General features: G+C 43.7%; 1 protein-coding gene across 3 annotated transcripts in view; it reads right to left on the bottom strand.

The window, feature by feature from the left end:
• The window catches only part of Atg10 (autophagy related 10), a 286,953-nt gene that overhangs the window by 208,155 nt on the left and 67,330 nt on the right, over positions 1 to 11,468 (bottom strand). For all 3 annotated transcript variants that reach the window (XM_023700994.1, XM_004640936.2, XM_023700995.1), the window contains exon 3: positions 3,184 to 3,291. In XM_023700994.1, coding sequence (XP_023556762.1) covers positions 3,184 to 3,291 — 108 coding nt within the window. The remainder of the gene's footprint in view (positions 1 to 3,183; positions 3,292 to 11,468) is intronic.

Here is an 11,468-nt window from a genome sequence, read left to right as displayed (position 1 = left end):
AAGGCATGAAAATTGTAAACAACACAGTGTCAGTCAATGAAACTGAAAACATAATTAAAAACTTATCCATAAAGGTCCCAATGGATTCACTGCTCCATTCTACAAGAAATTTAGACATGATTTAATACCAAAAATTCTTGCTCCTTAATGAAATTGGAAGAGAAGGAATACTCCCTAACTTATTCCTAGAGGCAAATATTACCCTGATATCAAAACCAGAGAAAGACCCAACCAAAACCAAGAACTACAGGCCAATCTCTCTAATGAATATAGATGAAAAAATCCTCAATAAAATATTATCAAACAGAATGCAACAAATTGTCAAGAAGATTATACACCATGACTAAGTGGGATTCAACCCTGGGATGTAGGACTTCGATACATGCAAAGCTATAAATTTAATATACCATATCAATAGAGCCAAAGACAAAAATGACACGATCATATTAACAGATGCAGAAAAAGCTTTTTACCAAGTCCAACACTCACTCATGATAAAAACCCTACAGAAAATCAGAATAAATGCTCTTTATCTCAATCTGATAAAAACCATCTATGACAAACCAATAGCCAACATCATATTAAATGGACAAAAAACTAAAAACTTATATTCTAAAATCAGGAACAAGACAAGGATGCCTAATATCACCATTTCTATTCAATATAATTCAGGAAACACTAGCCCAAGCAATTAGAGAAGAGAAATAAAAGGAATAATGATAGGAAATGAAGAAGTTAAATTATCACTATTTGCAGATGACATGATATTCTACATAGAAGACCACAAAAACTCCACCAAGTCTTCTAAACTTAATACTCAAACTCAGTAGCATAGCTGGATATAAAGTCAACACTCAATAACATTCCTATTCAAAAACAACAAACTCACTGAAAGAGAAATTAGGCAAACTACATCCTTCATGATGACATCCAAAAGGGGGAAAAAAAAAGAAAGAAAAACTTAGGAATCAATGTAACAAAGGAAGTAAAAAAATCTATGTGTTGAAAATTACAGTACTCTGTACTTTCTCTTAATGAATAGAGGGATTTGTTCTAATGGTGTCTGCAAATAGGATATCATGTCTGCATCTTGTACAGCAATCAACCACTAGGAAGAATGTATGCAATGTGTTAATTATTGAAACTGTCTTACCAATTTGATTTGAAACTATCTCATTGCTATTTGTTTCTCAATAAAATTATGGGGAGAAAAAAGAAGAAAGCTGGAATCAGTACTGAGTATTAATTTGTAAAACTATTGATCACTTTATATACAGTGTATTCCCCCTCTCCCTCCTTTTCAATGGCACTTGGTAAAAATGCATTTCATTAAAATTTAAAAAATAATTTGTATATCAAAAAAAAAGAAAATTATAGTACTCTAAAAGAGGAGATTGAACAAGATATCAGAAAATAGGAAGATATCTCTTGCTCATGGATAGGAAGAACCAACATAGTGAAAATAGCCATACTCCCTAAATTGTTATAAGATGTAATGCAATCCCAAACAAAATACCATTAGCATATCTCACACAACTAGAAAAAAAAATTCCTAAAATTCATCTGGAACTAGAAGAAACGTAGAATAGCAAAGGCAATTTTGGGTAACAAACTCAAAGCAGGAGGCATTACAATCCCTGACTTGAAACTATACTACTAAGCTACTGTGATAAAAATCAGAAAGGTACTGGCAATAAAACTAGACCTAAAAACTATCAGAACAGATTAGAAGATGAAAAAACTATAAATGCACTCAGCCACTTTATCTTTGATAAAGGAGCAAAACATGCTCACTGGAGAAAGATAGCTTCTACAATAAATGGTGCCGGAAAAACTGGCGCTCTACATGCCCCAAACTAAAACTAGACCTGGATCTACCACCTTGCACTAATATGAAAATAAGTCAGATATTTAAATATTAAAACAGAAATACTAAATCTACTGGAAGAGAAAGTAGGTGGAAACCTTAAATAAATAGGTGAATGCAGATACTTCATGAACAAAACCCAGACTGCATGGGAAATGCTTCAATCTTTTTCACAGCAAAAGAAATTGCCAACTGAGTGAAAAGGCAACACATGGAGTGGGAAAAAGTCTTAGGCAATTGTCTCTCAGAAAAAAGACTTCTATCTAGAAAATATAAAAAATTAAAAAAAAAATCAGATTCCCCAAATTCAAAGACCCCTTCAATAAATGGGTATCTGAAATAAACACCTACTTCTCAGAAGAAGGAGGAAGAAGAAAAGAAATGACAAATAAATACATAAAAATATGTTCAACATCCCTAGTTATTTGAGAGAGACATCAAAACAATGCTGAGATTGTACCTCACTCTGGAAAGAATGGCTATCATGAAGAAGTCAACCAATAACAAATGCTGGAGGGGTTGAGGGGACAAGGGAACCTTTCTATATTGCTGTTGGGAGTGCAGACTGGTGCAACAACTGTGGAAATCGGTATGAATATTCCTTTAAAAGGTAGGATTAGAGCTCCCATTTGACTGAGATATTCTCTATCTTGGTATCCTCCCAGAATTAAAAACATCAACCGCAGTGATATAAGTGCACCCTTGTTTATAGCAGCACAATTTGTAAAAGTTGAATCTTGGAAACAATCCAAATGCTCACCAACCAAGGAACGGGTAACAACAATGTAGTATTTTTACACAGTTGAGTACTACCTGGCCATAAAGGGGCATAAACTTGAGACTTCATAGGTAAATATATGCAACTTGAGACCATATTCATAAGTTAAATAAATCAGACTCACATGGGTAAATGTTATTATTGTCTCCCTGGTATGAGAAAAAAAAAAAAAAAGAGTGAATACATTGTAAAATGTGCAACAGATATTGTGAAATAGGAAAAATTGTACAAAAAACAAAAAGGAACTAAGATTAGTGAAAGGGAAGAACAACAGGGAAAAAGGGAAAATGGAAGTCACTTATACTACTAGTGTCTCTCAGGTCACTAAAAAGGAAGGCTGTGCTAGTGTTGACTGGAGAAGTTTTTATTCCCATGGCTTATATGCTGAGTATCTAGTTTAAAGATAACCACATGTACTAATTATTGTTATTTTCATATGATTTTGTTATGAAATTTTGTTTTACCTTTTTTCCAAAAATAAACAGAAGAAAAAATATAAATCATCCTGCACAGGGGACGAGTGCCCTGGGCTACTCACCTCCATGGGAAACCACGTCTCGCCTTCCTCTGTGGATGCCCCTGGAAGAGACCTTGCCGTCGCCTTGGCCTGGAAGTGTGTCTTGCACAAGTAACCATCGGAAGAGTCCTGTGTGCCACCACCAAAAGACACAGAGAAAATGCCAGTTAGGTCGAGAATTCAGCACTCTCCAAACCCCAGCTTCTCCAGGTTCCCTGTCCACTGGAGCCTGCAGGCGTGTTCAAAGAAATGAGGTGGTACAGAGACCACTGCACCCCCAAGAGGCGCCAGTGCCCTTGCCATGCCTTCCACCCTTGCTGATGTCTTCCCATCTCCTGAAGAACCCCCATCCTGGGCTTTCTTTGTCCCCTCATTCTGTAGCACCAAGGCTAGACTGGCTTTCAGCTGGCAGATTTAAAAAGCATTCACACACACACAGCAGTATCCTGCCACATGGTGAACATTGGTGCTCATGGATTATGGATGGAGGAGGATTTCAAGGGGATCTGAACAACTCCAGAAGCTGGGAGGGGCCTTGTTTCCCTGTTTTCCTCCAGGCAAGACCTCTAGGAAAGCTCAGAAGGTGGTCATGTGCGGCAGCACCTGCCTGCCCCTCCTCCTCCCTCCCACGTGAGCTGTCTCCGCACCAAGAGGTTCTGTCCTGGGCCACATCGAATGCTCCCCTTTAGTGCTCGCTTAGTGCTTCTCATTCTGCTCACTAGGGCCTCATCCCTTTTACACAGACCTGTTCTTCCTCAAGCTCCAGACCACTACCACTATTTTCGTTCATTCCTTGCAAGTGGTTTCCCAATCCTTCACCAGCTGTACTTTTCTCCTGCTTTTTTGTATTGCTTTTGAATACGCTGATGCACAATTTCCAATTGTAACCAGCTGTTTTTAAGGCAAAATTTGTCTGAATTCAATAAACCCATATGTAAGATTGTTACCCCAACATTCCTATTTTAACAGAATTAAAGTAATAACAGTTAAACAGGAAGTGGCTCATCTTTTTATTAAGAAGCAGGAAATGTGGACATTGAAACTTGGGCAGAAAGAGGAAAAAGCCAAGTGAGGATGGAAGTTGAGATGGTAGAGCTAGGAGCCAAAGAACGCCAGCATCTGCTGGTGACTCGGGGGCCAAGGAGAGAGGGGGCAGGCGCGAGGTCCTCCCTGAAGCCTGCCTACACCTTCTAGCCTCCAGAACTGGGAGAGAACACGTGTGCCCCTGTAACTCAAGCCAGGCACGGTGCTCTGTTCTGGGCTCCCTGGGAAACTGAGTCAAGACACTTTTAGAGAGCTAATCAGCCACTCACCAACCCCTCCCAGCAGGCTGGGCTGGCCACTTGCCAGAACTCTCTAGGAGCCCTGCTGCAATCAGCATCCGTTATGACCTGCTGGATTCATTCTGGTCATCTCTCTGCCACTTCTTGTTAAATACCTTAAACAGCATTCTATCTTGGTTTCCTTTTTTGGCCATAATGGGGTGGCACCCAGGGCCGCACACGGTAGGAAAGCACTCTCCCATGAGCTGTGCCACAGCATTTTAAAAAATATTTTATTTTAAGACAAGACAAGATCATACTAGGTTGCTTGGACTGTGCAGAAACTTGAGATCCCTCTGCCTCAGCCTCCGGAACCTCTAGGATTACAGGCGTGCACCACTGTGACCAGCATTTGCAGTGATTCTTGACTATAGGTAAACTATCAGATATCCAACACTATTGTTTCATTAAGGCTATGCATTTTGTTTTCAATTCCAGCCCTGTGTCACTCAACCTCATAGCTCCTCCCTGAGGGTCCTCTACCACTGACACCCTGTACCCAGCCAGCGTAGCCTCAGTATTGGCTCAAGTGGACAAAGAGACATGGACTGACAGCTCTGGCCATGGTCACCGCTGCTGGCTCAAGTGGACAGAGACATGGACTGACAGCTCAGGTCATGGTCATCGCTGCTGGCTTCTACAACAAACCTCCACCCTCTTCTTCGCACACGCAGCCAGGTTTCCCCCACGGACTTGTTTCTTCCTCTGTATCAGTCTGCACAACCTACTGGTTCCAGGACGCCCCACCTAGAGTTGGCCAATACTTTTTTTTTTTAATTAAATCCACATTTATTTATTTATTTTATTTTTTTCTGTATTTTAGGGAAGGGTCAACAGGCTATTCAGAGTCTCACTATTACATCAGACCCACAACGATTCTCCTGTTTACAGCTTCCTAAGTGCTGGGATTACAGGCGTGCACCACCAAGTCCAGTGCTGTCTCCATGCGCCGTTATCAGTGCACCCCAGGAGGAGGGGTGGGAGTGGGGATAGGGGTGGGGTCGGCGCGACAGGCCCGGGAATCCAACCCCTGGCCCCTGCACCTGCTTGCAGGCGCTTAATCTGCTGTGCTATTTGGCTGGCCCTAGTTGGCCAATCCTAATTAGGATTGGCCTGTTGTACCCTTGCACTGTGGGACTCCTGCGGGGAGCCAGCTGACCAGCCATTGAGTGCCCTACAAACGTGAGGCAAATAGATCCTCGCCTGTAACTTGAGGGTACCAGGCGTGGTACCCCGGAAACAAGAGCTTGGCTGGGACAATGGTGCGAGCCAGCCAAGGCTTGCACTGGCCCCCGTGCTGCAGTTCCAAGACCTTTATTTGTCACCCAATGAGTTCAGATCTCTGTCACTTGCAACCAAAATAATCTTGCTACTAAATGACTTATATTGTTTAATAATTTTAAAATACAACATTTCCAGTATTGTATTACCATTCCCATTATGACAGATAACCAGTAACTGATTATGTAAAAGACTGATTGGGCCTGGGGAGATAGCTTGGTGGCATCAGTGCCTGCCTGGCAAGTGCAAAGTCCTGCGTTTGATCCCTGATACAAAAACCAAAAAACTTACCAACAACTGGAGTATAATGGTACATGTTTGTGAGGAACAGTACTGGCACTCTGCAATTTTAAAATAATGTAGGCACAGAGACAAAAATCAAAACTCTTATGATATTCAGAGAACAGTTATAGCCAAACTGTGTGTACTAAATATAATGCGTGCGATGAGAGTGTTCTCCTCTGTACTGTTCCATACCTACGCAATGATGATAGCACCTCCTCTTAAGGAAACATACAATTTAGTAAGACTCTGGTTACAATGCCAAATCCATTCCCTTTGATCAAAAAAAGTGAATCAAAAATTCCTCAACTTCTATGTTATAAAATCTAAATAAATTAGCAATCTTTTTTCCAATGAGTTATGAGAGAGATACATCATTTTCAATATTATATAGAGAGAGTTATATTTCTATTTTAGGTAACGTCGAATACTATTTACTGTGGCCCGCAGGGAGCTGCACACAGCTTCTGATTCAGCCTACACTGCCAGTGAAAACGTTCCTGGTCAGCATCAGTCTTTCAACCATCCACAATCAGGATGAGCCTCGAACAGGTAAATGCAGATAAAGGTGAGGGCTGGGGGGCCAGTGGCAGAGCCCTTGTCTAACACGCACAGGCTGTGAGGTTTGCTTCTCAGTGATGCAGAATAAGGAAAAAGGATGCAAATGACAAGAAACACAGCTGGGGAAAGGAGGCTTTTAGCGCTTTTCTGGGGAACACCAACTTCCACATGAGACACTTTCTCCTCTACTGTTTTAATTAAAGGCAGAGAAGCAGCCTTGTTCTCTACTGCTGCGGGATGCTGTTTTACAGACAAGCAGACATGAAAGCCTGAGCTGGTGCCCAAGCCAGCTCCCCAGTCTACCTGGGCCCGCAAGCAGCATCAACCCAAATCCCTGGCCATGCCATCGCCCAACCAGTCGGGACCTCTGTGGCTACTCGGCACTCTTCTTCAGTCCCCAGTCATTCGCAATTTCAGTCTTCAAGTTCTGGGCCACTTGTTGGCTTTACTTCCCCTGGCAGATCACACTCTCAGGGCTATGGGCCCAGCCCCTAGGGAAGCAGGTCTCAGCACAAGAGTGCAGACTGCTGCTCAAGGGAGTGTGGGGTCCCCGCTGGCTGGGGAAACAGAGGTGGCGGCAGCTTACTCCACCCAGCCTGCTCCCTGTACCAAGCAGGGAGGGACTGAGTTGTTCCTAGGCAACTCATTCTGCAGCTACTTAGGGGCACACCTGGAGGGGAAGCAGGTAACCTGACCCAGGCACTCCTGATCCACTGAGCAAACGCCACCAGCGAGCAGGGCCAAAGCACAAACATGCGACTGATGCCGAAGACTGGCTTGGGCCAGTGCTGGGCGGAGATGAACAAGCCCAAGTCACTCAAGTGTGGCCCCAGACCGGCAAATGGGGTCTGCAGCTTGTCCCTGACCTCTGGAAGCTGTCCTAGGCAGCACCCCGGAGTGGGCTGGCTGCACACTGTGCAGCCCCGAGGCAGTGCTCACCGCCACCCTGACGCCAAGGAACTCAAAGCAGCTGCACAGGTGGTGGGTGTGCACGACTGGCTGGGCACTGGAGTATGGCCTGGGGATTTCCAAATTTGACCCCAGACCTACTGAGTCCAAAGGCCCCACTGAGTCCAAATGCCCCAGGGTGGAGAACCGCTTCACAAGCCAGAGGGGAACAGGGGCATCTGTAGCCGCACCAGGTGACAAGGTGACAACTCCAAGCCTTGGCTTTGCTGGAGTCTCTAGAAGCTCAGATCGCCTCTGCTGGGGTCCATCTTGGGCTCTGGCCCCCCAATCCCAGTTTTCTAGTGTCTTTGTTGTGACCTCAGACCCAGCTTCATCTCAATGCATCCAGACCAGACTCAATCCCTTGTGCCAGCCACTCGTGTCATGGCTTCATGTGCTGCCACCTCCACCCACTGCCGGACATCTGCTGCCCACCTGCCATGTGGCTGCTTCTCTCTGTCTCTGCATAAGGGAAATGGGTAGGAAACCTGCAGGCACTGCTGATAACAGACTGAACATTTCCTGTCATGGAAACAGAAAGCCCCTCACCTTCTTTCAAAGTAAAGAGGAAAGACTTAGAGGAGAAAATCCATAAATGTTCTAGATGAACATACGGAGAATATATAATATATGCCCTCGTAAACATCTAAAAACCCAAGAGTCACAAAAGATTGATAGGTTTTTTTCATAGAACAAAATTTTTAACATCACAAAGTCAAATATCAAAATGTGAAAGTCTTTTGTTTAGGTCATAGAAAAGAACTGATTTTCTCAATATATCAGGAGCATTAATTTCCTCAAAATATAGATAGTTCCAACATAACAATAAGAAAACAACAACCCAATAGGAAAAAAAAATGAACAGGGAACACACAGACTTCACTGACAATGAAATACACATGGACAAGGATCTGTTCAGTGTTACTCATAAAAATGCAAATTAAAAATTACATGATAAAATGTTTATCTATCTAAATGGCAAACATCAAAAAGGCAAAATACCGCAAAGACAAATGTGTGGATAGGCATGGGCTGGCACTGTCATACACTGCCTGGGAAGAGTCAACTTAAACTAGTGGGACAACCTAGAAAAGTAGGCTGGCCAGGACCATCAAGATGCGTTAGTGAGTACACTTGGACTCACAGCCGCTAGTCCAAGCAGCGCACCTTAGAGGTACAGTCACACATATAAAGTCCATGCAATCGTATGTCTGAACATATTCCTTTAATGCTCATACACCACTGTGAGAATCAGTGTGGGGATTCCTCAGAAAACTAAAAATCAAAATTCCCCTCCACCCAGCTATCTCCCCTTCCAGGTAGATATGAAGGGGATGAAGCATCATGGTGCCTTGGTGTGGCCACACCCGTGCTCACAGCCGCACAGCACATGGCAGCTAACCTGGGAGCTGCCCACACGCCCACTGCCAGACACAGGGATACAGCAAATGTGCCACCACATGCGGTGGGGCTCCGGCTGCCACGGAGAAGGCCACACTGAAGACATCAATGGGGAAATGGGTGCGCCTTGAGGCCACAACTTAAGTGAAGTAAGTCAGACAGACAAATTTAAGTACCCATGGCTTTTCATGGGTGAGAAATCCAAAGTATAAGTAAATTAAAGAGCAACATAAAAGACTTTTTATGTTGGAAAGGAAACCAAGAAATGGAAGGGGAAGGGAAGAGAAATGGGATGTGTCACACACATGCACCAGCTCCCCACAAGGGTAGTCATTATTGTGTCCCGCAAACACAGACTAATAAAAATAAATATTAAAAAATAGCTGCCTTAAAAATTTTAAGCAGAAAATTAAAACAACACTGAGATTGCATCTCAGCTCAGAAAGAATGGCTATTTTCAAGAAATCAACCGATAGCAGATGCTGGAGGGACTGCGGGGCAAAAGGAACCCTCCCCCACTGTTGGCGGGAGTGCAGGCTGGCCCAATCACTGTGGAAATCAGTGTGGAGATTCCTCAAAAAACTTGGACTAGATGTTTCATCTGACCTAGCCACCCCCCCATCTTCCTAAAAGAATCAAAAACACCGTTTTACAGTGGCATCTGCACACCTTGTTTATAGCAGCACTATGTGTAACAGCCAAATCATGGGAACAAGCCAACCACCCACCAAGTGGTGAATGGATAAAGAAGGTATGGGGTTTGTTTTTATACAATGGAGTACTACTCTGCCATAAAGAAGGATGTGCTTGAGATATTTCCAGGAAAACAGATGCACCTTGAGCCCATACTCTTAAGCAAAATAAATCAGACATGGGTGTGAATATCACATTGTTTCTCTGGTGTGAGGAACCAAAAGTGTAAATAACGACCAAAATGTACTTCAAAATAGGGAAAAAATGTTCAAATGTGGAGGGGAACAAGAAAGAAAGGAGGGGTAAGAAAGGAGGTAAAGTAAAAAAGAGAGAAAAAATAGAAACAACATTTTGTAAATGAGGAAGAGAGGAAGGGCTGAAGGAGGGGAGGGGAACGAGGGAAATGCCAAGGCTCACCGTGCCCTGCCACAAATTCTGTAGGATGAATGTGGCCGTTCTCTACACCTAACACAGACCAAAAAAATCTAATTAAAAAAAAATTAAGCAGAAACATTTGATTAAAACTCAATGAACTAAATCCTAATCTAAGAGTTTTAATTTTTTAAAAAACTTACTGTTTTAATGATATAAAGTTTGGAAACGATCTGTATCGATCTGTGAGGACTGTTTATATAAACGAGGGTACAGCCAAGAATGGGAGGCTGCTCAGTCACAAAGGCTAGGTTCTCAAACACTATACTGCATAGTGGCCAAGAGATCACTACAATGTTTAACTTTGCATGCTATCTACATGTTCACATAATTACACATCTTGCAGAATGATACATGTATGCTACCACATATGAAATGTGAGCATGTGTCCCAGGCATACCTGGCATGCCAGCGAAGGCCCTTGTACTTGGGATCTCTGAGGATTTGCACAAGGGGGTCAAAGGGTGAGAAGAAGACACCTTAATATTTATAATATGCACACCCTCCTGTGGCAATAAATCAGAGTCCACTGCAGATGTATTACCAGTTTCCCTTTGCATGTACACATCCAGGTCCTCACAGGGCTGCAGTGGCGCCCAAGTCTCCAACTTCCAAGGGAAAACGTCCTGGCTCCTCATAGGACATGGAGGGAAGGCACGTGCTCCGGCGTAGCGCCCACAGCACGCAAGGCAGAGCTCTGCCAGCACAGGTCTGCCCCGCTTCCTCACGCGCTGTCCCGGCACACGCCGCCCAGCTGTGCCACCTGCTCAGCTGTGCCACCTGCTCAGCTGTGCCACCTGCTCGGTCCAGCTGCCCGAAAAATGATAAAGCTTCTTTTGCTGAATTTTAAGATGCTTTCAAAGACCTTCTCTAGAAAAATGCTGTTATCCTTTCTTTTTAATGTGCTAATCTAAAAACTTCAGACTGCTTTGGAATGAGGCATTGCACTAGGATTTTCTCCCAAGCTCACTACCTGGAACGGCCTGGGTCAGGCAAGGGCAGGGGCAACTGGAGCCTCCAGGTAACAGCCAGCACTGATCTCTCCAGCACCCCCCCCCCCAGGTCCTTGTAATGGTTGATAAGTTGTGTCAACTTGAGAAGTCTAGAAGCTTAACTAATTCAAGCACATGAAAACATCAGGATCACCACCAGACCTGCTGGAAGTTTCTCTGCCTTGCCTGGGTGAAAGAGCTTCCTCAGCAAGGCCCTGGCCTGAAACGCTCACAGCTGGCAGACCTAGGCACTACTGAACACAGGCTAAATACTGTACAACGTGATGACATAAAGCTAATAGAATTAAGAAAAACCCAGAAGGATGAATGACAAGGAAACCGGAGGCAGCACGAGGACAGGAGATACCTCCAGGAGGCAGCGCGAGGACTGGGG

The sequence above is a fragment of the Octodon degus genome, unplaced genomic scaffold, assembly GCF_000260255.1.
Source record: "Octodon degus isolate 3935 unplaced genomic scaffold, OctDeg1.0 scaffold00129, whole genome shotgun sequence".
Taxonomy (NCBI): domain Eukaryota; kingdom Metazoa; phylum Chordata; class Mammalia; order Rodentia; family Octodontidae; genus Octodon; species Octodon degus.
This window is presented reverse-complemented; position numbering and strand designations above follow the sequence as displayed.